A 24,457-nucleotide genomic window follows, 5' to 3' on the forward strand; every position below is an offset into this window, starting at 1 on the left:
GGATTTGGCCCATATGGAAACATCTCGAGAGCCAGAGAGGGGGTTGAGGGGAGCGAGAGCATCTAAACCAAAAAAGAAGTTTTTTTTTTTTTTTTTTGTATAATCGGCAAATGCTCTTTCTTCGGCGTCAAAACGCTGTCATCGCCTGATCAGACTGCACGTCTCTTCGTCTTCTTCGTTGTAACCATCGACGCTTGGGGGCTTGATCGAGATATTTTTTAGCTTGCCGGAAAAAAAAAATCATCGGATAACAAATCTGAGTTGCTACCAGCTCAATCTCTGGTAAGCCAAACCTTAGTTTCTCACATCGTTGCTTTTTTTTTTTTTTTTTTTTTTTCCTTCGATGGTTTATTTGTTCTCAGTCTTGTGATTCGTGAAGTTGTGAAGATCGATGATAAATCTTCTTCTTGTTTGTTTCCGCGAAATGATTAGGAGATTGTTGAAATACGAAATCTAGGTTTTCTATTTGCTCACATTTCTCCGTACTGTTGCCGTTTCTTTTTTTTTTTTAATCTGTGGATTCTTGTGAGCACGGTAGTGAATCGATGGTTCAGTGTACCAAAGATATTGTTCACATACTTAGTTTATTGTTTCATCAGCACATTTTTTCCGAGCGCTTTCATAAAATCAGATAGGATTTAGCTGTAGAGAGGATTGGTACTGCAAAGTCTACGCTTAAATAATTTCCAAGTATTTTTGGTTTCGTGTTCCTTTCTACTGGAGTTAGCTTACCAAGCTTTTAGTAGCATTTGATAATGTGTGGCTTGTGTCTCATGTAGAGTAGTAGCTTTTCATCCTTAAGTAAGTCCGGAGTTTTTTTATGGCTAGTGTGAGTATTTACATGGGTGGTTTGGCAACTGAAGTTTGATTTTCCACCTTTTAAACAGAAATCAACCCGAGTACTGAGCTGGAGTTAGGTGATACACAGCTTCAATACCTTTTCCATCATGCAGAGTTAGGAACTTATCTCTGCCATTAGGCTATTTCGTATTTTTCTATTACTACTTGTGTACTCTATAAATCTTGCGCTCTTTGTTGTATGAGATCTAAATGATATATACAGGTAGCTACTTATGGTGCCCGTTGTTAACTGATGCATCACTTTTTTGTCATTGTTAACATTGTTCCATCTCTGTCTGGATCTTGGTGTTTCATTCATTGTTCCGTTTATAAAAATTTATCATTTGCTTTTTTCTCTTGCTACTTGTTTGACTTATTGTGATGTTAAAGTTTCAATCCAGTTCTAGATATTTTGATTGAAAAATAGTGAAGGCTTTCTGGGAAAATATTATTGTAATGATTCGTTCCCTTCTTTTGTTGCCACTTTAACAGTTCTAAGATCAGAATGCTTTGTAATAAAACTGAAATTTTGTCGAAATATTCTTCTTAAGACGGTAGTGGTATCTATGGTTTTCTACCTTTTTGGTCAGATTCTGCTTTGTTACCAATGGAGAGCTTGGCGCAACTTGAGGCGATGTGCGAGAGATTATACAACTCACAGGATTCAGCTGAGAGGGCTCACGCTGAAAATAGTCTGAGATGCTTTTCTGTGAATACGGATTATATATCGCAATGTCAATACATTCTCGACAATTCATCAAAACCCTATTCCCTAATGCTCGCTAGCTCGAGTTTGTTGAAGCAAGTGACTGATCATACCCTTCCGCTGAATCTTCGCCTTGACATCAGTAAACTTCTTATACCATCCTAACAAAACTAATAGAAATATCTCTTTCTGGCCGTTAATATCTTACTTGTTCTTGGTTTTCCATTTTTTTAGGGGCGTATATTGTGAACTATTTGGCTACAAGAGGACCGAAGATGCAATCATTTGTGATTGCTTCGCTCATTCAATTGCTTTGCCGGCTCACAAAGTTTGGATGGTTAGATGATGATAGATTCCGTGATGTGGTCAAGGAATGTACAAACTTCTTGGAACAGGTGGGGCATCTTCTTGGGGAATATAGTTACTCTTTTTCCATGGTTTCTCGTGCTTTGTGGACATTTTTTTATCTCAGATACCCATGTAGATGATACTTTTGTGGAAATTTCAGATATTCTTTACAAGGGTTTGTTTATTATGTTGCTTACTTAAGTTTATTTGAATAGGGTTCTTCGGATCACTATGCTATTGGTTTAAGAATTTTGGATCAACTTGTGCAGGAGATGAATCAGGTTAGTGATGTATTGTGGTTGATTTTCCATGTCATATAAATGTCTTAACAATGGCTGGATTGACTCACTTTTAAGTTTGAGTTTCTTTGCATGAATTGCTCATTGCTATAGAGTCATGGTTTCTTATATTAGCCTTGAGGTGCCTCATCTCTTTGTTTCTTTTTGATTTAGAGTATGAGTCTTTACTCGATACAAACAAGAGGTTTGTGCTGTATATAAATACTTGTCCGTTTCCACGATTCCCTTATTTTTTCATTAGAAGAACTTAAGATATAAGATGGCTGTTTTGTTTGTGGAGGGTATTGATTTCTAGCTTTATACTTTTCTACTGTGCTTCAATTTATCGGGTTTCGTCTTTTTTTTTTTTGTTTATTTGAAACGCTTATTGACATTTCTGCATCTATTCTTTTCTTAATTCTTAGCCTAACCCAGGATTGCCTTCTACACATCACCGGAGGGTTGCATGCAACTTTAGGGATCAATCCTTATTTCAAATATTTCGGATAGCGTTGACGTCATTAAGCTATCTGAAAAATGATGGTAATATGAGTCATCTTTCTCAGCCTTTCCCTTACATTCCTTCATGTCAAGTATGAAAAATTGTACATTCCAGCTTAAAAATTCATGCTTTTGGAATGTTTTGTAATCGTTAAGTATTTGCTATCTTTGTCGATTTCTATCTGTTGGTCTAGGCATAGACGTGTAAATTTTCTTTATTAACGAGTCAGAGATTTTCTTTTAACCAGCTGCTGGTCGTTTACAAGAATTGGCGCTTTCTCTTGCACTGAGGTGTGTATCATTTGACTTTGTCGGAACTTCAATTGATGAAAGCACAGAGGAGTTTGGTACAGTCCAGGTAGAACATTGATATTTTTCTATCTTTAACTTCTTTTTTAATGCTTAGCACCTATGTATTTCTGTACTCGTTTTAACAGGGTGTTATAACTTCTAATATTACTTATAATTTTTAGATTCCAACTTCCTGGAGGTCAGTATTGGAGGATTCTTCCACGTTGCAGATATTTTTCGATTATTATGGTAGTACGGAGTCACCACTTTCGAAAGAGGTATGTCCATATACTTTTATTTTTTCCAAGTTCTCGAAGAGAACAAACAAAATGGCGTCTTTTTCATCAAAGAATGTAAATTTTTAATGTTAAGTTTTGTTCACCCTTATTGTGAGAAGAGATGTTTTAATTGCAGTAATGTCTTTGAGGATGTGATTTATTTCATATACACTTTGGACTCAATAGGTAGTTATAGGTAACTAACTTTTTGTTATTTATTAATGTTCCTCTGTTTTAACTTCTAGGCACTTGAGTGCTTGGTGCGATTGGCTTCTGTGAGGCGGTCTCTGTTCACAAGTGATGCTACACGCTCTAAGTTTTTAGCTCATTTGATGACGGGAACCAGAGAAATTCTTCAAAGTGGAAATGGTATGTTGATGTATTATACTGCGGGACTTTCCTATAGAAACTATAAATATTTACTTTTACGGTGTTGCATTGTATGCAACTTTTTCATTTACAGTTTTAGCTCTTCATGGCTGAAATTCCAGCCTTTCACTTATGCAGTCTGTAACAGACTGTCTGTTAACATGTTACGTACAATATGTGTTTTATTGCAAACTTAACACCTCATTGATCTTTCTTTAAACTAAAATATCTCGCTGATCCGGGTTTGTCTACACCAATTGCTTTTGTGGATCAGGTCTTGCTGATCATGATAATTACCACGTATTCTGCCGTCTACTTGGGCGTTTCAGGTTGAATTATCAGGTAAATGTCTCGATTAGATGCCTTTCTAGTTTACACCTTACTTTTTGTAGAATTTTGATTGTTCGGTAGCTTCAAAAATTATGTTATGAGGCCATATACTTGAGTAAATACACACTTGTTTCTATTTTCTTTATGTGACAGTTACACAGTCTTAACTATTTGTAAATAGTGATGCTATATGTTGAGGTCAAAAAAAAAGAAAAAGGTGATTCTATATGTACTTTAGACTTCAGTACGTCATGGTATTTTTTTAGGGTGGATATCATTTGGACAAGGTTTAATGGTCTGTATGGCTGATAAGTTCAGACATTATGTAATAGCATAAATGAATTAATCTGCAGCTTTCAGAGCTTGTGAAGATGGACGGTTATGGTGAGTGGATACAGTCGGTGGCGGAGTTTACACTTAAATCTCTCCAGTCATGGCAGGTTATTTTCGCAAGTTAATGTTAGCTGAGATGGTATCTAGTTTTCGAAATGCTTGACTTTCTTTTTTCACACAGTGGGCCAGCAGCAGCGTGTACTACCTCCTTGGAATGTGGTCTAGATTAGTAGCATCTGTCCCATACTTAAAGGGTGATTCACCAAGTCTACTTGATGAATTTGTACCTAAAATTACTGAGGGTTTTATCATCTCCAGATTCAACTCCGTCCAGGTATATAACACCACATATTCTCGAGGAATTGCAGTAGTAATTTGTAATTTATCTTTAATTTCTATTTGAAATCCCCATTCCAGGCTAGCGTCCTCGATGATCAGACCGATCATCCTTTGGATAAAGTTGAAGTCCTGCAGGATGAGCTTGATTGCTTTCCTTACCTTTGCAGATTTCAGGTTAGTCTTTTCCTTCATGTGTGTCATACAGTATACCCTAGTTTTGCTCACATATTTCGTTTGATTATTTGTATCTTTATACAATTGAACTGTATCTGAGATTCTTATCATGCAGTATGAAAGAGCTGGTACATATATAATAAACACAATGGAACCTCTTCTGCAATCATATACGGTAAAGCCAACTGTTCTATGTGTTTGTTTTTCCGTTGATTCTCTAATGTGTCTTGTTAATCTTGAGCTGAGTGACTTTGTAACAGGAAAGAGGGCAACTACAGTTTTCTGACAATTCGGAACTAGCATTTATTGAAGCAAAACTGTCATGGGTTGTTCATATTGTTGCCGCTGTTGTTAAAATAAAGCAGTGCAGCGGTTGCAGGTAAGTTGCTATCATATTTTAGGGTTTCTTTGCATTTAGGTCTTTTTGAAGAACAAAACAATATATGAACATTGAAATGGAAGTTAAACATATTTTGCAGTGTGGAGACGCAAGAGGTGCTTGATGCAGAACTCTCCGCTCGTGTTTTGCGGCTAGTAAATGTTATGGACAGTGGACTCCATAGACAGGTATTACATCTGTATGATGCAAGCAATTAAATAAATTCAAACAGAAAGTATTTGTGGATAATCTCTTTCGATGAGTTCCACTATTGGGTGATAATTGGATGTAGCCATGAAGATTGAAGTTAGAAGGTTGTTCTTCCAATTGATGTATGGTACGATTTGTGTAGGTATTACATCTGTATGATACAGCTGAAATATTTAGCTATGTGGGCATAAGCTTGTACAGCCACTTATTAACGTAGAGTGGTTTCAGTAATAGTTTTGAGTTCAATGTTATGTGTGAACTGCATAGTATATTGTGATAACGTTTGAAGTTTCAACAATCCTGTGGCCCACATGTTAGGTTGTATTTTCTCCCAGATGAGTTCACTACTTTAATCTCATCTGTAAATTAATCAAATAACATTGTTTCTGCAGAGATATGGTGAAAAAAGTAAACAAAGGCTTGATCGTGCCATTCTAACCTTCTTCCAGAATTTCCGAAAGTCTTACGTTGGTGATCAGGCCATGCATTCATCAAAAGTAAATGCAAAGTTGTTTTCTTTTTTCTTGTATACTTTTATCTGATCTATGTATGTTTCTGATACTCCCATTCTGTCTCAGCAGTTGTATGCCAGATTGAAAGAACTTCTTGGACTGCATGATCATCTAGTTCTGTTGAACGTGATTGTTGGCAAGATTGCTACAAACTTAAAATGTTATACAGTGGTAAGCTTCTGTTCTTTTCTTTTTGTAACTTGCTCTAAACATAAAAGTCACCTATTTTCCAAACAATCTGTCTTTTGTATCTTTAGAGTGAAGAAGTCATTGGTCACACGCTAAGTTTGTTTCTGGAGTTGGCATCTGGGTAACACTGTTATAACCTGAACAAGTCGATGTTTATATTAGTTCATATGCATTTTTTTGTATTTATTTTTGTTTGTTTTTGTTTTGTGTTCTCGTGCAGATACATGACCGGGAAGCTTCTTTTGAAGCTGGACACCGTGACCTTTATTATTTCTAATCACACTGTAAGTCTTCTTCAAGTATTCTCTATTGTGGACATCGTTGTACACTGTAATTGATCACAATCTATAATCTCAGTATGTGAATTTACTAATTCCAGAGGGAGCAGTTTCCATTCTTAGAAGAGTATAGATGCTCTCGCAGCAGAACAACATTTTACTACACTATTGGCTGGTTGATTTTCATGGAGGATAGCTCAATAAAGTTCAAGACTTCTATGGAACCTCTTCTGCAGGTTATACTTCATTTTCTTTCAGCATCTTAACTTTGCAATGCGTAATGTTCACTGTTCTCTCTTTGATGATGTGCTTGGATGTTTTGCACGATAGAAGAGATGAAATTGCAGAAACGTTACCCTATTAAATGTTCTAGGCATAGTTTGATATCCTGTCAACAATATCTTATATGCATTTCACATGGTGGTCGTGTTGTTTGTGTAGTTCCATATTCTAAAGTTAATGTTGTAGTTCCGACAGAATGTTGGTTTAGCCAGTAAACCACGTTTTCATTTAATCATTCTAGGTTTTCCGCACCCTGGAATCAACACCAGATTCTATGTTTCGCACTGATGCTGTGAAGTTTGCTGTGATCGGATTGATGAGGGATTTGAGAGGAATTGCTATGGCTACTAGCAGGTCTTGGCTTCATCTTGTTACTTTGACATCTATAGACGTGTTCCAATCTTATGATTTATTGAAGTTTTCTCATTTGACTTCAGCCGGAGGAGTTATGGTCTTTTGTTTGACTGGCTCTATCCTGCACATATGCCACTTCTTTTGAGAGGGATCTCACATTGGTTCGACACACCAGAGGTATTTAGTTATGCACTCTGCTCCATGTGGTTGTATGAAAGATCAGTGACCTAGTAATAACCTGATTCTAATCGATCACTGACCCTACACATATGCCACTTCTTTTGAGAGGGATCTCCCATTAGTGCCTTCTTTATCTCATCTTCTCTTCTTGGCTTGTTGATGTAGGTTACGACCCCATTGTTGAAGTTCATGGCTGAGTTAGTGCATAACAAAACCCAGCGCCTTACCTTTGATTCTTCTTCTCCAAATGGCATCCTGCTTTTCCGGGAAGTCAGTAAATTGATTGTGGCTTATGGTTCAAGGATTTTAGCTCTTCCAAATGTGGCGGATATATATGCCTACAAATACAAGGGGATCTGGGTTTCACTGACAATTCTGTCAAGAGGTTAGAACATAATTTTGACATTATAGAACCAATGAGAGTTAATCATTCGTTGTTTAGTTTCTTATTATGTTATGGTACTTAATCATCATTTAATGGGCAGCGCTCTCTGGAAATTATTGCAACTTTGGTGTGTTTGAACTCTATGGCGATCGGGCTCTTGCGGATGCACTTGATATCGCGTTGAAGATGACCTTAGCAATACCCTTGGCTGATATATTAGCATATCGCAAGGTATGTGTGGCACTGCATCTCTGAATTGTTAAATAGTTTTCATTAACTGATGTGTACTATGAATTCTTTCTTTGTCGATATGAAATCTCAAATCTTTATTCTCTTGCTTTCATCCTTCAGCTTACAAAGGCATACTTTGGTTTCGTCGAGGTTTTGTGTACCAGTCACATTACCTTCATATTGAAACTAGATACTGCCACCTTTATGCATCTCGTAGGTTCCCTTGAATCTGGACTCAAGGGTTTGGACACAAGTATTTCATCACAGGTGAGAATTGTGTAGAAAATGATAGACCCATTTATCAAGAAATTTTTAAATTTCTAAATATATTCCTTGGAGCAATATCTATTATCGTTTCAGTGTGCAATAGCTGTCGACAATCTTGCTTCATATTATTTCAATAACATCACAATGGGTGAGGCACCTACTTCTCCCGCTTCTATTCGTTTGGCACAGCACATTGCAGACTGCCCGAGTTTGTTTCCCGAGGTAACTCATTACACTCCTCGATCTCTCTTTAGTAGATGCAACACAATACCTTTTAATAAATTTGCTCTTACTTGCAGATATTGAAGACACTGTTTGAAATAGTTCTATTCGAGGATTGTGGCAATCAGTGGAGTCTCAGCAGGCCAATGTTAAGCTTGATTCTTATAAGTGAGCAGGTATGTGTAATGTATATTTTATCGCTCTGAGCAGGTATGTGTAATATATATTTTATCGCTCTTGTGCAGTTTTCTGTTCAGAATGAGATTTGTTGTTTATTCATCTAACTCATTCCAATTGCTTTCACCAGATTTTCTCTGATCTGAAAGCTAAGATCCTCTCATCACAGGTGATGATCCAAAATTCTTATATTTTTTTGTTGTTTACCATTTTTTCCCTGAGTGTTGCATTTTGAGTATACCTTTAAGGCATTGAGACTTATTTTCAAATTGTGCAGCCCGTGGATCAACACCAGCGACTCTCTACCTGCTTTGACAGTCTTATGACAGACATATCAAGGGGGGTAGATTCGAAGAACAGAGACAAGTTCACTCAGAACTTGACCCTTTTCAGACACGAGTTCCGCGTTAAATAGAATTGCTTCCACGAGCCACAGTCTCTACTACATTAGGGTCTCATCAGAAAGACCCACATGACACAGTGAACTAGAAGTTCCCTCTTACTTGAAAAAAAAAAAAAATTCAGGTTTTGCAAATGGGGGAAAAAGTAGTCGATAGATTGTGGTACTGTACAGTTTGATTCTCTCAGAAGAAATGGTAATGAAGGAAAACAAAATTACGTAGCTTATACTATTTGGTGGTTTCTCGCTAGTGGCTTATTCATTTTCAACGTTATGAGTTATTTTGTCTCATAACAAACAAAAATCTTTGTCAGCTCCATAACAAAGTTGATGTAAAGCATTGAAAATCTAGGGTTGTACTTTTGGCAATTGTTGGGGCGTAACTGATCACATATTCTTTGTATTTGATTGTGATGGTAAGCAAAGCTGGAGGAAAATGCAACATTTGTTTTGTTTTTAACCATGTTTGCGATCTTGGATTTTCGTATCATTCTCAAAAACAAACGTACCATTGGCATAGGTAAACTTCCCATTAGGTGGAAAAGAAGAATATTCCCTAACTTGGATTCTATGGATTAAATGTTTGCCAAAAAAAAAAAGGATTCTATGGATTAAATTAGGGCTTTCGATGAGAACACTATTGTGTATATAATTCACGTTTAGACCCCTAACTTACAAAAAGTAAAATATTTGACAGCTGTGGGATTTGAACCCACGCCCTTTCGGACCAGAGCCTAAATCTGGCGCCTTAGACCACTCGGCCAAACTGTCTTGTTGTACCTTACTAAAGGATATAAACTAATAATGATGATTCTTCGCATTATTCGTAAAATAATTTTTCTACCGTACTAATAATGCCTATATTCATTTCATATCAATTCTTCACTAGGGTAAGCTCTTATCTCTGCAACGGCATGGAATACAGCATGGAGAAGATCTGATGCTGAAACAACTGCTTGGAAGTGAAATCATCTCTCCAATGTTGTCCCATTTGGCAATATCCGACGAGTCTTTTTATACCGGTGTGTTTGAGGCATGATTACAAGCAACCTATGCCGGAGTTGATGATGCCATCATCATGATGGCTATCGCCACCAATGATCGTCAGTGTTTTTTTTTTTTAGTTGGCGAGGAAGAGTTTATAAATTCTAACTTTCTCTACTAAGTAAAACATGTATATGACGAGGTTTGACTCCCTTTAGTTCAGAGTCTTGGCTTAGCCTTTTCAAGAACAAATATACATAGATAAACACCCTAAATTTCAAAGGAGAGGTCATCGTTTTCTAATCGAAAGGGTCAAAGCGGGGGTCATGCTCACTAGCCGTGACCATCCCAGTGCAAAGACACGTCGGACACATCACCTGATTCAAATTAAAAGACATATCTCAGCATTACAAGGACAAGATATGTAGCGTAGATACTCAAGTCAGATGATATGAAAAAAGTTGTTCAGACATCTTACCTTTCCTGCGCCGGAACAATTAAGACACCTTTTTGTTGTCGCGACTTGCAGACGCCGGTTTGAAGCTCTAGGTTTAGTTATGGGATCAATGCTTAAGCACACACCACTAGCTGAACATCGAGCACATGGCAAGTATCCTATTATCAAGTAAACGCATACCGATTTCAAGAGCTGTTGTAATTGAATAGTGAGCATTCTCAAGAACTTTCATTATGTATAGAATAAAATTACCAGTCCCAAGGCAGTACTTGCACCTCTTCTTCTCTTGTTGTTTAACATTGTTAACTTCGATTAGCATCAAGGTTGAAATGACTCCGACGGCCCCGCCAGAAAAAGATGCCACAATCGGATCTACCTGGCTACATTACATAAACCAAAAATAATTATTTCTATGTAGCTGTTTCAGATTCAGGAAAAGTAAAGTTGACTAGTTTTGATTATATATTCAATCATACTGGTCCTCAAGCAACTGAACTAGTAGTACTGTACCTTAACTGTAAGGGTAGATGCATGCCCCTTATAAAATCTTCATAAGAGGTTCCTCCAAGTCCTACCTTTAGTTCCAGCTGCCATGTAAAATCATAAATTTGTCATTCAAGAATAAGAAAAAACCACGAATAGCTACTGTTCTTCCAGTAAGTTACAGTGACAAAACACTATACAAAACCATTAAAAACTATACATCACACAGATAGAAAATTACTAATCTCCACAAATTTCGATTGTCATCAACTTAAAAAGTTAGTAAGTATATTTTTCATTGATGTCGCATCTATTTTAGAGAGCTCTCAATAGGGTTCCAAGATTATCGTAAGATTAGTAGAGGGTTCCAAGAGCAGTTGTAAACCGTGTAAAAAGCATTGAGATTTGACAAACAAAAGAAGGAGCAGTAAACAAAAAAAAACTAGAGCTTGTGCTTACATTAGGTGCAATGAGACCACCAAAGACGATAATTCCGGATATGAAAGCGACACTGGTCAAGTAGAGTTGTTTCAAAGTCTTTGGCGTCTGTTTCAAAAAGATAAGAGCAGAGAAAAAAAAGTGTTACAGACATAAAAGCAGAAACAAAGAGAAAACATTAATCATAATAGTAACTAACACTGACCACATTAGGGAGAAAGGGAATGGAGGATGGGATCTCGGGCATCTCGGTAACCTCAAGCTCGCTATTCTCGTTAATGGCTTTAACATTCTTGATACGTTGCTGGACTCGTAACCTCCTCACTTCTTCCATGAGAAGAAAGATCTTATTGCGTCTACTCCTTATGTTATCTTGGATTTCCTGAAGCTGCATCTGCACGAAATCTTGCACTGTCTCTGATCCTTCAATTATACAGAAGTTACTGTAACATCATCATCATCCACCAAAACACACAAATCATTATCTACCATTAGAATCATAAAATGACTACCGAAGACTATACATACCGAATTGAACAAATCCAGGTGAGAAAACAAAAAAAAAAAAAAAAAAAAAAAACTTGCTTTGGAACGGCGTCACCGGAGAGAGGAGGAGGAGGTCCGTTGTTGCTGCCGTCAGAACAGGAGAGGAGAGAGCGAGTTGAGCCATGGAAGAGAAGATTACGGGTAGGTTTGAGATAAGAAGAGGGAAATCGGAGTAGGGATTTGGAAGTTGAGGGAGGAGGAAGAAGAAGATGATGATGATGGCGATAGGGAGTAGTAGCTGAAGAGAAGCACGTCATATCTTCTTCTTCTTCTTCTCGCCCAAACGCTTATTTTTTTTGCTTTCAATCTCGTTCGTATTCATTCAGATAATGTTAAAAAAAAAAAGTTATTTGCTTGGGGGGCGATGAGGAACCTTCCCAGTGATTGAGAAGGTTACCTACCATGTTTGGGCTATTAAAGTCTACAAGCACCTCCTCAATAAGAAAGTTGTAATCTGAAATTTCAAGTTATATCAACGTTTGTTTGGGGAAGTAATGCCATTCTTTACAAGTGGAAACAAAGCAAAGTTAACTAAACTTTTCAGTTGACAAAAAAAAAAAACAAAAGACCAGAATTTTCATCAGAAACAAAAAAAAAACAAACTGCCTCTAGACAATAGAACACAACACTCTCATGAAGGAACAACACGCAGGTAGTTTTAGATTTGAACAGCAGAAGAAGCTTCAAGTTTGGGAAGAAGGGATCTCCAAGCATCAGCAATACTGTTTGCTAAGCGAGCCTGTCCTTTCGCGAACTGATGGAATGCGACTCCCATCTCTTCCGTCTTTTGCTCTTGAAACCTTACTATCTCCTCCTCCATTCTTGTCACTATCCTCTCGAATCTTCTTGTAGCTACCTCACTTTCTGCTTTTATCTGCATTCAAGCACCGTATGTTCAAGCACCAAAAAACTATTACTACAAAGTTTTCAAGGAATGTTTTTGAGTTGTTGTTATTTACCTCTCTGTACTCGATCTCAGCTTCTCCTACTTTGTCTGAACGTGTGAGCATGAGTTTGTCACTGCAATATCACAGAGGAGAATTTAGATTATGTTCTAAGACGATTATTGACAAAGAGGAAAATAAGGGAGAAGAGAGAAGCCATCATACAGATTTATTTCTTTTAACTTTGTTGTTTCTGCCAATTCACAATGTTGCTTGAAAGCAGTCCCTCGTTCTGCTATTGTTGCCTGGATAAACACAAGAAGGTAGAGTTTAATACCAGGCAAGAGAAATCAATCCCAACTGTAAAGGCTAGAGAACTTGCCTTAATCGATTGCACATAACGAACATAGTCCTTCAAGGGTTCCTCGAAGTTCATCAGGACTTGTTGAGCCTACAAATAGTGCAGGGTAGGTTGATATAAGCACCTTGGAAATAGAATAAATGTGGCCAAGATATAAACATTATCTGACTATAATGTTTAAAGAAGAAAGAAGACGATTTATGCCTAGCATAGAGTCTAGTCTTACAAACTTAGTACCTCTTTCTGGAGCTTAATCGATAGCAGTTCAGATTTAGTTCCAAGATCGGAAAATGCTTTTCCTGTAGGTTCACCCTCACAAGCCCCAAGAAGTTTTACAGCCTTGCCAAAATCCAACAGTGATTGACCCAACTCTGCCATTAGGTTGATATAGCATCAAAATTAAAATTCCATCCATGCAATTGGGAAAGAAACAATGGAAAACATTGCAAAAATTATATAGACCAAATTCTGACTTGTGACATATTGGTATTACCTCTATGCCTCTTGACAAGGCGGTATGCATGCTTCTGCGCCTCAGCCAAGTGGTTCTCGAGCTCATAAATATAATGTTTAAGCTTCTCGTATGCAGCAGTAGTTTCTTCCACAGGTTTTTCCTTTCCAAGGACAGCATCACTAACTTTTGACTGGACATCCTGTCAATAGTGCAGATATGACAGTAAGATGATGTTGCACCGCGAAGTTAATTAAGAGTATGGAGCGAAGAGTGAAGGAAATCAATAATAAATTTCACATTTAAGAAGTCTTGATCTTGCTTTACGGATTTCTAACCATGGTAGAGCCAAGTAACCAATATAATAGGAGCTTTCAACTCTTATATTTACAGCAATGTTAAGAATTATATAGGCCAGAAATGACAAGTTTCACCTTGTTGATATTTTAACTACTAAACACAGTCAAGAGAATAACGGTATATTATGTCCAGCATTGTCTCCATAAGCTAAAATTCATATTAAACTTCCTAGTAGCATGCCAACACGTATCCAATACTTGATCTTGTATGATGTTAAAAATATTTTACACACGGTCAGGAAAATTCATGCTTACCCTAAACATTTGCATTAGATCTGCAGGCTTCTTGAATATACCAGTTTCCTGAAACCTGAATCTGTCCATTGTCTGACGAGAAAAATAAACTGTCAAACAAAGAAAATAACCTTCTGAAATGGAAAGTGCAGTCCTTGATGAGACAAATAATGCAATTTATGAGCATATTTAAGTGAAGATGATGAGGAGGAAAGCAAAATAATTAAGAAAAGATCATTAGAAATGTAAAGTCTAGATATACTACCTCTTCATCTGCTTGCAAAAAGGTCCTAAGATCCTCACTCTGCTGAACCTCAGGGTGTAATGCTATTCGATTAACAAATATATCCAACGCTGCTCGCCTCATTTCAATAAATTCGGCGCTAAAACGAAATTTTTCTGCCAAAAAGAGTATTCAATAAACATAATTCCCATCATTCTCATCTCCATCAAATCACAGTTATAACTACATCGAACAAGGATAGCTGGATCGACTAAAATCAACTTCGCAATAAGAGATGCTCAAATACATATATGTCTGACTCAATCAGATAATGTGGTCAACAAAAGATGGAGCAATAGAAAAGATACTGAATACAAAATCAGATAATCAGAAACCTCAAACTAGCTAAAAAGTAATCTAACTAAATCAAATAAGGGTAGCTAAATTGACTACAACAAAAGATTCAAATAAATAAGCTAGAACGGGCAAAGCTAGCTCTAGTTTACCTACAGCACTCTTCTCTGGAAGCGGAGGAATGAAAATGCCCTTGTATTTCTCAAAAAGCCGATCCCTTAACCAGACGAAATCGCTGTATCGTCTGATAACAATCTTCTCGGGTCCTTGATACTCCGGCAAGTTGGTCTGCCGGGAAAAAAAAAACAATCTAATTGTCAGAAATCAATCCCTAGAAATTCAAATTCACAAAACACCCCCAAATTCTTGCTGCTCAAAAGACAATTAGCGAACCATCTATAGGTATTTCCCAATTGTTTTCACATAGAAACCCTAGAACTGAATCAGAGTTTTGAAGAAGAAGAAGATCTACACCTTGGTGATAACTCGGTAAGAGATGTAAGCTTGTACGCCATTGCCTAATTTGACAGGATCCGTGACGGAGACAGACAAATACGGCAGCGAAGACGGCGATCTAGGGCTCTGCATCGATCCCGAGATGCTCCTCGTCTGTTCTGTGCTCTCCATGAGACAACAACGACAACCCCGTGGAGATTGAAAAAAGCCAATTTAGTCAAAAACTCACCTCTAGTGGCAGATTAGTAAATAAATTATCCACGAGTTTGTGTTGTGACTTGTGATTACAAACAAAGTAAAAAAGAACGCTTTCAAAATAGAGGTGAGATCAAAAAAAATTTTGGTTTTAAACTCCACAAAATAATGTTTTCGTCATAAACAAATTAACATTTGATCAAAAATTAGAAGATAATAAGTTCTCTTTAGATATGATCGTCATTAAGAGAACAGAGATCAGAAAAAATTTAGATGAGATCAAAAAGATGACAGATGTTTTCTTAATGAAATTTTTAATTTTTTTTCATTACTAGAATTATTATTTTTCTTTTTGTGACAACGCGTTATGAAATAAATTATCAAATGTATTTTTGCACAAATTGTATGTTTTGTAATAATATACAGATCTCTATTTTTGAATAAAATGTAAGACAATATTTTGATAACATATTTTTGCACTATTTTCTTCTTTTTTATTCTCAACTACAATTTGTTTGAGACACACAAGTCAAAACATTATCTACTGAAGAGCTAATAGCTGAAGAGTGAAGACATATAGAATAGTAAAAAAAAAGAATTCATTAATACGTTTTGAACTCACAACAAAGAGTATATTTCAACAAGTCGAATCCAGAATTATGAATCAGAGAGAGATCTGATGAAAAAAATAAAAGCACTAAGAAGATGAAGGCTTCTTCAAATCAGAAGCAGCGCTCAAGAGAGACTTGGCTGCTGAAACCAAAGCTACACCTCCATTCTCGGCCTTTGAGTACTTCTTGTACACCGCACGCAGCCTGCTCTCACCGCATCTCGAGTGTAGAAAAGCAAGAAGCTTTGAGCAGTCCCTATAGAACAAAGAACAAACATAAGTTTCTACAGTTAAGAGAGACAAAACCAAACAAAATGATGATATTTCGAAGTCGTTTCTCGACTTACATAATCTCAGATTCTGTGTAGCCGGTGTGGAACTGCAATGTATCAGTCCAAGCAGGGGACTTGTTCAGTGAGCACCTTGCTGTGTAAACAGCTGAAGCAGCAAGCATGGAGGGACAGAACATCAAGGTGTCGTAATGCATCATTCCCAATTCAGCGAGAAAGTGTACCATATTCTCCATCTACATAATACAACAAGCAAAACCAAAGTTAGTCTCTTTCCACCAAATCACATTGTTTTAACAGAAATCTGAAACTTTTAAGCAAAATTGGACTCACTTCTGGATCAGTCATCGAAGCTTTGATGAAGCGGACAAGGAAGACGTACTGAGTCGGAACTGTCAAATACCATTCGAGGTTTCCAAGAATAGTCTTCTCCATCACTAGGATCTGTTTGCTACTGTAAGCATTGTCCGTGACATACACCAGATCGTTAACCTACACAACAAAGCCACACATCATCATCAACATCAGCTCAAGGCCTTAAAGTAACAAATGCAAAACACAGAGTCGAGTAAAGTTGTTATAAAAGATGTACCTGTGGTGGCCAGATTTCTTCATATTTGGAAGCGATAAGCAAGGCACTGATTCCCAGAAGCTGTAACTCTCTTTTGGGGACAGCTTTCACAGAGAGGAATCGGTCAATGATGTTGACAGTAAGGTAGAGAGTTTCAAGGTTAAGCTCAAACTTGATGTGAACTTCTAGTAACCAATCAATCAAGATGGCTCTCATCTTCTCGTTCAACTCAGTCTGAATGTGCATGTACATCTTAGGCTGGCTCTCCTTCTCGACTTCTTTATAGTACGAGTACATATCATCAACATACTCCACCGCAGCCAAATGGTTATCCTTGTCAGACTCATCAATATCAAGAATCTTTGGTTTGTTGGCTATACCACACGCAGCTTTGCTCCGAGCACTAAGAACAGACGAGTACGTCACTTTCTTATTCTTAGGTGACACTGCAGCTGCTTCCTTCTTTTTAGTCACCTCCTTCTTTGACTCGACGACTTCAGCAGCTTTTCCCTGTTGTTGCTGCTTAACAACCAAGTTCTTCTTCTGAACCGCGTTTGGTGTTTCTGGGTTTCTTTCTGGGTTTCTTGCAGCGAGAGGTTGTCTCTTTGCGCGAAGAGTTGGAACTTTGTTGTTTACATTGATTGGCTTTCTTTCGAGTTGGGCATTGGCTAATAGCTGAGCACGGAAACTTCGAGTAATGGGTCGGTTGATCTGAGGTTGAGCCTTTCCACCTTGAACTCCGGGGACAGATACAAGATTCCCGATGTCGCCTAGAGCACGCCGATTCTTCGCAGCACCGTTTTTGTTCTGAATCTTCAAACCATCAACGAGAGGAGGAGCACCTGTTTCACAAATTAAAAAACCCAATCAAGATCTCATCTTTATCTCATTACACACACAAACCCATCATCACGCTTCACAAATCCAATTCTAAAGATTAATCCCAGATGATATAGACTATTACGAGAAACTTCATATCAAAATCGGATCTATATCTTAGACGAATCAAACAAATCGGGACCGAGTTAGGGCAAACGAGTTGAATACAGGAAACAAAACGAATCAAATTCAAACCCAGATTTCAAATCGACGAAATACAAAAAAAAAAAAAGCAAAGATTTTTTCAAACGCAGATCGTTTCAAATCGAAACAAACCGATCCAAAGAATTCAGATCTAAGATAACCCAGAAATAATTCAAATCGATTCATTGAATTGAGAACAGCAATAAAAGACGACGGAGGGGAAAACAAACCTCTGACTTGTTCAGGTACGTTTGCTGCTCTCGTCGCCATGATCGCTCTCTCCTAGTGAATCTTACTCTTCTTGTTCTTAAGCCTTTTGCTTTTTTTTTCTCTTTCGTAAAGAGTCTTTGAGATTATGACGAAGACAAGGGCAAGAGAGCGCTTCTTATGAAGAGAAAGGAGGAGCCAACGGTTCAATCACTTCTAACGGTCATATTTTTTGGGGCTTTCATTTTTAGCCGTTGGATGATTGGGTTTTAGATCTAACGGTGGATATGTTAAGTCTTACGAAGTTGGAATGCGCTGGCACCGTAGGATTTAGTATACTAGGTTCGATCGTCTCTCCAATGTGGGCGTTGGACTGTGAACAAAAAAAAAGGTAAGCCCATCCCAACTTTTATTTCTTAATTAAAATTTCGGAACATACACTAAGCTTTTTAGTCTTAGTCTTAGCCAAATTGGCCAAGAAAGGTATATTTTCATTATACTTTCCAGAATAAGAGATTGTGTGTTCAGATTTTTTTTTGAAAAACAATGTATGGTCTTCGTGTACATAAATATGGATATCAAATCTGACCAAAAACAAATAGTATGTGTTAGTATGAGATTGTATCTGTTTACATTTAATGATTTTAAAAAACATGTGATACAATTTTAAATTTTACAAAAAACAAAAAAATAACCAACGATTGTTAGGAAACGGATAACAATTAAAAAAATTAAGACATTCCAAAATTTGTGAGTCATCATCTGATATTCTCAATAACAACAAAACTAAAAGAATATTAATGAGAAAAACCTTAGTGACTGAGTTTTTACATATCTTCTCTTTTATATTTATAGTACATCTTTATCGTATATGTATATGCATGTATTTCATATGCCTGACTATTCGTTATTGGGCATTGTCCATCAAAACGATTTTTAATATCCTGAATTGTGATAGTTAATTCAGAAAACATACACCAAAGTCGAATCCAGTACACCTACAACTAAAACCTGTTTTAAGGTGATGATACTTCACAAGAAGATGATGACGAATGGTTTGATTTTACAAAGAAGAAAGGTAGGTATGATTTAAAGTGATATAGTATAGTATAGAGAGAGAGAGAGAAGATTTCATTTAAAACCCTGTGGATCGTGATTCCATCAGATGAGACCTTGGCGCTGGAGATCAGAGTAAGTCTTCTTGTTGTAAATGTTACCTTCACGATCTTCATACTCCTCCTCGAGTTCTGGCCTCCATTTGTTCACTCCTTGCCTCTCCTGTATCCTCTTCCACAATTCTTTCGCTTCCTGAAACATACCAAATCAACAAATCACAGATCATTATAAAATGACCAAACTATTAGGTTAAGCAGCTACTACAAAGTCTTTAACAGTATAATATTACCTCAATTGAAGTGATCTCATTGAAGTTCTTTGTGTTAGGGATTCCTAGGCAACGCATTCCGTGCTGGTGTCTCCATTCTTTAAAATGTCTCTCAAAAGCCCTTCTTCCCCAGTAACTATAGTCCCCACATATGTCGCATTTAAACTCCTGCAAGTGAACAAGAAAATTTAATATGAATCCTTAAATGGTTTTCCATCCTATCCTTTAAGAATAATAATGGGTCTAATATAGTAATAACTAACTACATACCTGGCCCAGGCCATGAAGTTTGTAGAGCCAGTATGGTATAGGCTTCCCATCCCAACCCATTGGCAGCTTCAGCGGATTGTAAATATCACCGTCCTCGTCATCACTTTCTGACTCCGCATTAGCTTCCTCCCCTTCTCGTTCTCCCTCCATTTCTTCATATGTCAAGGACTGTTTCTTTACAATGTTTTGTTTTGTCCTTTCGATTGTCTATAAAAGTTCAAAGAAAAATTAAAAGCACAGCTACATATCTGGGGAGGGAAACAGATCTATATATTAACTTCAATAAACAAACCTCATCGAGTAATTGGCAGAGTTTCTTCACTTTGACCTCTGTTAGTGCAATCTTTTTAGCATTTTCTGACTGCTGCGTTGATTTGACATCTCCGTTTTGTTTCCCATTGTGTAGAGATTTGGCAAAATGCTTCTTATCCAGCTTTTCCAAAGGCGTATGCTGTACAGAAGTTGAAATAGTTAAGACAACCTCAAGGGTCAAGGCAATAAGATAAGTTTGAAACAGTCCCCACAGACATGAGATATGCCAACAAAAACCTTAGTTTCATACTAGAGGAAGACCTGAACTGAACTACCAAACTAGCTTTCATAACAGCTAATGTTCCTTCCAAACCCAGCATAAACAACACGGACACTACAAATTAGTAGAAAATCCCACTCTCATAAGACAAACTGAAAACACATGATTATAAGCAAGTGTAAGTACCTTTGTCAGGAAAAGTCTCTCGGCACGCTGCTGCGGTGTACCACCAACCTTCAGTCCTAATGCCCCCAATGCCTGTATAACATAACAGAAAATATAAGTAGAGAGATAATGCTTCAAGATGCATAGAAACATGAAGCATGTCATTACCTCCTTTAGCTTTTCAGGACCCACATCTACCAGTTCCTCGACTGTAGTGTAGTAATCCAGATCTATGACAGTATGCTGAGATGGCATAAGCTCATTCTCCTGGCTATGGTTCTCCCAGCCTTCTACTTTCCCATTGGAATATTGCTCTTCGAAATCAGTTTCAACCTGCAACAAACCAACACATTAGTTGTACCAGGTCAAACTATATACATAGCATTGACGAAACTAGAACTACCAGAATGCCACACTATAATTAGGTTCAACACTGTCCGAGGATATAAAAGTCTCTACAGTTGGCGTAAACAATGCACTTCTGAATTTTCAATACAACCATTATCTTGTAATGGAAATTTACTTTCCAAAACATGTATAATTATTCAGGTTGACAGAGCTATGAAAAATTGAAAATCCAAAAGGTTCCAAGTTGAATACAATAAAACAATAAGTAAAGGAAGGAGCTCAAACCCTAGAAAGTATCCGGTCAAGATCTTGCAATGGCTCGGTTCGCTGGAAAAAGTCGACCAAGTACTCTAGCAGTGCTTCCATATACTTCCTGTATTGCCTAAAATGACAGATAGCAAGACGAAAAGGAAAGCCATTCAGCTGCAGGTAGAAACAAAGAAAGTAGCATTCTAAGTAAAAGAAAACTCAATGAAATGTTTACCTCGATAGCTTTAGCTTATGCGGTATTTTCTCTGGTTTAGAAAAAACATCAAGGTAAGCAGAATATTCAACCCTTTCCCCAAATTTAGAGTTGATGTACTGGTTATACATATCATGTAAGTCCAAGTACCGACCAACACCTTCCTGTGCAACAGACAAAAAAGATTTAACAATTGAAGAAAATCGATATACCATGAAGCCAGCAATGTAGAAAAAGGGGCGAATACAATTGTCAAACAATATGAAACTCCATACGCAACAATAAAAGCCAAGCAGAAACTTACCTCTCCACTGAACGCAATAACTGGTTCCTCCTTCAGGAGTGCTTCATAATCTTCATTAGCATCAACAAGACGTCCAGAAAGATGCCTTTTATGATATTCACGTATCTGCAAGTTTCATAAAATAAGTTAAATTTAGTTGCAATTCTGATAATTTCATCAGTGGTACGAACAAATCAAAGAATTCAGACAATGAAAAACACCAAATTAGTGAATCTTATACAGGGCCTGCACTCTACTTAGATACAAAAAACAGTATCTTCACGAATATTTTACCGCTTAATACTAATCTGCAAAAAGCAACCCCTTATAAAGCTATCCAAATTGCTGATGGAACAGAACTAATACATTTTCACTGAGATTTTGTACATGATCCTTAATTCTTCATCACCAGTGGTTCAAGACAATCAATGAACAGATAAACAAATTATAAACAGCTAAATCGCTTATCCTCAATCTTTAAAAAAACATTTGTCTGGTAAAGTTAGCTGCTCAATCTTATAAGAAACAACTACCCAGAGAACCATAGGCAAGTAGTTTTGAGGAAAAAAAGACATGCAAAAGAGTAGAAAACAAACCTCTTTCAAACGATCGTAAAATGCACTAAACGCAGCCTGGCCACCACCAAGCGCTGCTATCTCATCTTCCCTTGCCCCATCCTTATCTTCATAGGTTTCAACCTTATACAACCAACAAGAATCAAAGTTAGCATAAATCCAACGCATCTACTGATGAGAATTATCAAACACAATTAACTCAAACTTGTGCAAATAATACTGAAGAGCGCTTAGCTCAAAACTTAGAATCCCAAATAAATAAACCTAAAAAGCTTAAGCAATCAAGAAAAGAGGAACACTCAACAACCTGTTGTTTAAACAAAAATCAGCAACCCAAGTTTTCTCTGCATTTTGAATTCAGAAGAGAATAGACATAAAAATAACAAATACGCAAGGAGAAGAAGAATGAAATTGAGGAGAGGAAGAAGAAAGAAAACGTACAAGTTTATTAGTGGTGAGCATGATAGATTCAATCATGTGACGAACACGATGTCCCTGGACCAATCTGTCCTTGCTGGACGGTGGCTCAGTCTGTAGATCTTGCACAACTAATCGCTCCAACCTTTCAACCTCTTCATGACTGGAGCGAGTTTGCTCGAGGAGAGTCGAAGACATCTTCTCTGTTTCCTCGGATTCGAGACCTCTCTTCTTCGCCGGACTCTAAACCCTAAATCTAATCTCTCTTCTTATTTTCTCAATCTGAGTCTCTCCTCGACTCGCCGGTGAACCAATTCTAATAAAATCGGGTGGTTTTATGTGTTTTGGGATTTCCTTTTTTTCTAAAAGACGGTTTGTGTTCCGGTTCCGGTTCCGGTTCCGGTTCACTTAGCTTATTGTATTTTTTTTTTTTTTTTTTTTTTTATAAAGTAAGAATTATTGAAACATGAAATTGTAACCATTTTTGTAATTTATTTTTTTCTGTCTTTGATTGCAGTGTTTTTAACCTTTTTATTGAGTAGTTGAAAAAACCTTGTACAGTATGTTGTTTGTAAATAAAGGAGACTCCAACATAGAGTTGTAAAAAAAAAAAAAAAAAAGAGACTCCAACATAGAGAGGTGTTTTGGTTTTGGTTAATTGTCTCAAATCGAGCTTAATCACAAAAAAACATATCCATTTTTCACACTCTTCCAATTGAAATTCATGATCTCCCCTTGTATATAAGAAATAAGAGCTCCAGCTAGCTACTAAGCAATTTCGAAGGTTTATTTTACCTTCTTTAATCAGATTTAGCAAAAGAGCAACACACTAGGTAAAAGATGACACATAATGGAACCACAATGGGTTTTAAAAGCTCGTTTTCATAAATGGAACCACAATAGGATTGATTTTATAGGAATTGATTCATAAAACTACATAATGAAGATCTTTTGTTGGTGTATAACTTGATTATTAGCCGATGTTTATTACTTATTAATGTTCAAATTTTCTTCACTTCTCGCCCTCGTCACTTCTTGTCGTAAGTTCAATGAGTTATACTGTAGATGAATGGTGTCGTCCGATCCAAACCTGATCTAGCCCTGGGAAAATTAACTGAACCGATTTGTCTGAACCGAACCGAACCGAGATTTGGACAAATCGGTTCGTTAGTGTTTTTCTGTTCGGTTCTATCGGCATGATTTCTGTAGAGAGTTCGGGTATGTCTTCGGGTCGGTTCGGTCGGGTAAACCGAACGGATAACCGATAACCGAAAATTGTGGGTTATGGTATAAACGTTTTTTTAACCCTAGTCTCATAATTTTTCGACAGCCGACACAACATATAGATATATGACGACAACATATAGACAACATTTCTTCTTCTTCTTCACTCTCTACATTTTTTCTCCAAATTTCATTTCATCTTCTTCTTTTCCCCTTTGATTCTCTCTCAGTAAACTCCAAATCGTGGGTCGAAGTTTCTTAGTTCGTTCCTTGTTTAAAGTCAGAACTCAGAATTCAAAAGTGTAAGTTCTTACTCCAAATCTTTTCTATCGGGTTTATTAGGACTTTTACTTATGTTTCTCCCTTTCTCTGTTGAAATTGATATGAGATGATGGTTAAATTAGGAATTTCCATGCTGTTGAAATTAATTTAGGATTCCAATTTATTTGAGATTTCGATTTGGTTTAGGACAATTACGTTTGATTTTTGATAAAACTAGAACTATGTACCGATTTCTGTTTGATTTTGTTACAACAGTCTCACATTTGTTCAAGTCTACATTGTAGGAAGACAGCAACCACCAACATTTTTGCAATGTACCTGCAAGAAAAAGATTGTATGAAGAAGATGTTTGCTTGTGATAAGAAGAGAGTATCTCTCACTACAGATATATGGACAGCTCCTACTACTTCATGGAGTTACATGGTGGTGACAGCCCACTGGATTGATACAAACTGGGTGTTGCAGAAGCGGATCATAAGCTTCAAACCTGTCACAGACCATAAGGGAGAAACCATTGCTGCACAGCTTATTCAGT

General features: G+C 37.1%; 5 protein-coding genes and 1 non-coding gene across 14 annotated transcripts; 1 reads left to right on the top strand and 5 right to left on the bottom strand.

Moving 5' to 3' along the window:
• Window positions 1–38: 38 nt before the first annotated feature.
• Window positions 39–9,313, top strand: LOC104734616 (uncharacterized). Of its 9 annotated transcripts, XR_015578181.1 has the most exons (31): window positions 41–282; window positions 888–954; window positions 1,431–1,688; window positions 1,781–1,941; window positions 2,110–2,175; window positions 2,598–2,715; window positions 2,922–3,031; window positions 3,147–3,242; window positions 3,488–3,611; window positions 3,886–3,953; window positions 4,295–4,381; window positions 4,456–4,608; window positions 4,692–4,787; window positions 4,903–4,962; window positions 5,048–5,166; window positions 5,267–5,354; window positions 5,459–5,518; window positions 5,769–5,873; window positions 5,958–6,059; window positions 6,146–6,198; window positions 6,298–6,361; window positions 6,457–6,591; window positions 6,879–6,991; window positions 7,075–7,168; window positions 7,337–7,556; window positions 7,657–7,787; window positions 7,908–8,054; window positions 8,148–8,276; window positions 8,354–8,452; window positions 8,584–8,622; window positions 8,731–9,313. XR_015578181.1 is itself a non-coding variant. In XM_019234695.2 (30 exons), the coding sequence occupies exons 2-30, from the start codon at window positions 948–950 to the stop codon at window positions 8,866–8,868; spliced, it is 3,180 nt and encodes a 1,059-aa protein (XP_019090240.2). In that variant the 5' UTR covers window positions 39–282; window positions 888–947; the 3' UTR covers window positions 8,869–9,313. The 9 variants fall into 9 exon arrangements, 5 of the variants coding, with proteins under 5 accessions (XP_019090240.2, XP_010452528.2, XP_010452527.2 ...); XM_019234695.2 differs by lacking the exon at window positions 5,459–5,518 and having other exon boundaries at window positions 39–282; XR_015578183.1 differs by lacking the exon at window positions 888–954.
• A 231-nt stretch (window positions 9,314–9,544) lies between these two features.
• Window positions 9,545–9,624, bottom strand: TRNAL-UAG (transfer RNA leucine (anticodon UAG)). Its single transcript has one exon. It is a non-coding gene; the product is annotated as a tRNA-Leu (tRNA).
• Window positions 9,625–9,991: 367 nt separating this feature from the next.
• Window positions 9,992–12,225, bottom strand: LOC104734617 (protein ORANGE-LIKE, chloroplastic). Its single transcript, XM_087481654.1, has 7 exons — window positions 11,801–12,225; window positions 11,421–11,658; window positions 11,237–11,323; window positions 10,805–10,881; window positions 10,547–10,674; window positions 10,316–10,452; window positions 9,992–10,214 (listed from the first exon to the last, which is right to left on the bottom strand). Exons 1-7 carry the CDS (start codon window positions 12,016–12,018, stop codon window positions 10,137–10,139), a joined length of 963 nt encoding a protein of 320 aa, XP_087337780.1. The 5' UTR covers window positions 12,019–12,225; the 3' UTR covers window positions 9,992–10,136.
• A 14-nt stretch (window positions 12,226–12,239) lies between these two features.
• LOC109124679 (sorting nexin 1-like) lies at window positions 12,240–15,574 on the bottom strand. Its single transcript, XM_010454229.3, has 10 exons — window positions 15,102–15,574; window positions 14,780–14,915; window positions 14,316–14,449; window positions 14,072–14,143; window positions 13,500–13,659; window positions 13,244–13,377; window positions 13,028–13,096; window positions 12,871–12,950; window positions 12,721–12,781; window positions 12,240–12,635 (listed from the first exon to the last, which is right to left on the bottom strand). Exons 1-10 carry the CDS (start codon window positions 15,252–15,254, stop codon window positions 12,420–12,422), a joined length of 1,215 nt encoding a protein of 404 aa, XP_010452531.1. The 5' UTR covers window positions 15,255–15,574; the 3' UTR covers window positions 12,240–12,419.
• A 286-nt stretch (window positions 15,575–15,860) lies between these two features.
• On the bottom strand, window positions 15,861–18,179 carry LOC104734620 (cyclin-B1-2). The gene is made up of 5 exons (XM_010454230.3): window positions 18,003–18,179; window positions 16,771–17,591; window positions 16,512–16,670; window positions 16,236–16,414; window positions 15,861–16,144 (listed from the first exon to the last, which is right to left on the bottom strand). Exons 1-5 carry the CDS (start codon window positions 18,040–18,042, stop codon window positions 15,976–15,978), a joined length of 1,368 nt encoding a protein of 455 aa, XP_010452532.1. The 5' UTR covers window positions 18,043–18,179; the 3' UTR covers window positions 15,861–15,975.
• A 717-nt stretch (window positions 18,180–18,896) lies between these two features.
• On the bottom strand, window positions 18,897–22,762 carry LOC104734621 (splicing factor SF3a60 homolog). The gene is made up of 11 exons (XM_010454231.3): window positions 22,441–22,762; window positions 22,021–22,122; window positions 21,446–21,550; window positions 21,163–21,305; window positions 20,964–21,060; window positions 20,499–20,663; window positions 20,352–20,423; window positions 19,926–20,084; window positions 19,634–19,840; window positions 19,385–19,531; window positions 18,897–19,287 (listed from the first exon to the last, which is right to left on the bottom strand). The coding sequence occupies exons 1-11, from the start codon at window positions 22,612–22,614 to the stop codon at window positions 19,141–19,143; spliced, it is 1,518 nt and encodes a 505-aa protein (XP_010452533.1). The 5' UTR covers window positions 22,615–22,762; the 3' UTR covers window positions 18,897–19,140.
• Window positions 22,763–24,457: the final 1,695 nt, after the last annotated feature.

Source organism: Camelina sativa, chromosome 13, assembly GCF_030686135.1.
Source record: "Camelina sativa cultivar CO46 ecotype springtype chromosome 13, ASM3068613v1".
NCBI lineage: Eukaryota > Viridiplantae > Streptophyta > Magnoliopsida > Brassicales > Brassicaceae > Camelina > Camelina sativa.

Excerpts from the sequence above, each read along its gene's own strand:
- LOC104734621 (XM_010454231.3), bottom strand. The coding sequence starts at position 22,614 with ATGTCTTCGACTCTCCTCGAGCAAACTCGCTCCAGTCATGAAGAGGTT. Across the intron at positions 21,551-22,020 it reads TTTACGATCGTTTGAAAGAG|ATACGTGAATATCATAAAAG; the intron begins GTTTGTTTTCTA and ends TGAAACTTGCAG. Across the intron at positions 20,664-20,963 it reads TTGACCGGATACTTTCTAGG|GTTGAAACTGATTTCGAAGA; the intron begins GTTTGAGCTCCT and ends GGTTTGTTGCAG.
- LOC104734620 (XM_010454230.3), bottom strand. The coding sequence starts at position 18,042 with ATGGCGACGAGAGCAGCAAACGTACCTGAACAAGTCAGAG. Across the intron at positions 16,671-16,770 it reads AAGAAATCTGGCCACCACAG|GTTAACGATCTGGTGTATGT; the intron begins GTACATCTTTTA and ends TTTGTTGTGTAG. Across the intron at positions 16,415-16,511 it reads CTTCGATGACTGATCCAGAA|ATGGAGAATATGGTACACTT; the intron begins GTGAGTCCAATT and ends TGTATTATGTAG.
- LOC104734616 (XM_010454225.3), top strand. Across the intron at positions 1,942-2,109 it reads GTACAAACTTCTTGGAACAG|GGTTCTTCGGATCACTATGC; the intron begins GTGGGGCATCTT and ends TTATTTGAATAG. Across the intron at positions 6,199-6,297 it reads TTTCTGGAGTTGGCATCTGG|ATACATGACCGGGAAGCTTC; the intron begins GTAACACTGTTA and ends GTTCTCGTGCAG.
- LOC109124679 (XM_010454229.3), bottom strand. The coding sequence starts at position 15,254 with ATGGAGAGCACAGAACAGACGAGGAGCATCTCGGGATCGATGCAGAGC. Across the intron at positions 14,144-14,315 it reads TTTTGCAAGCAGATGAAGAG|ACAATGGACAGATTCAGGTT; the intron begins GTAGTATATCTA and ends TTTTCTCGTCAG. Across the intron at positions 12,636-12,720 it reads CTGAGATCGAGTACAGAGAG|ATAAAAGCAGAAAGTGAGGT; the intron begins GTAAATAACAAC and ends GCTTGAATGCAG.
- LOC104734617 (XM_087481654.1), bottom strand. The coding sequence starts at position 12,018 with ATGACGTGCTTCTCTTCAGCTACTACTCCCTATCGCCATCATCATCAT. Across the intron at positions 11,324-11,420 it reads TTCCCTTTCTCCCTAATGTG|ACGCCAAAGACTTTGAAACA; the intron begins GTCAGTGTTAGT and ends TTTTTGAAACAG. Across the intron at positions 10,882-11,236 it reads GTGGTCTCATTGCACCTAAT|CTGGAACTAAAGGTAGGACT; the intron begins GTAAGCACAAGC and ends TTTACATGGCAG.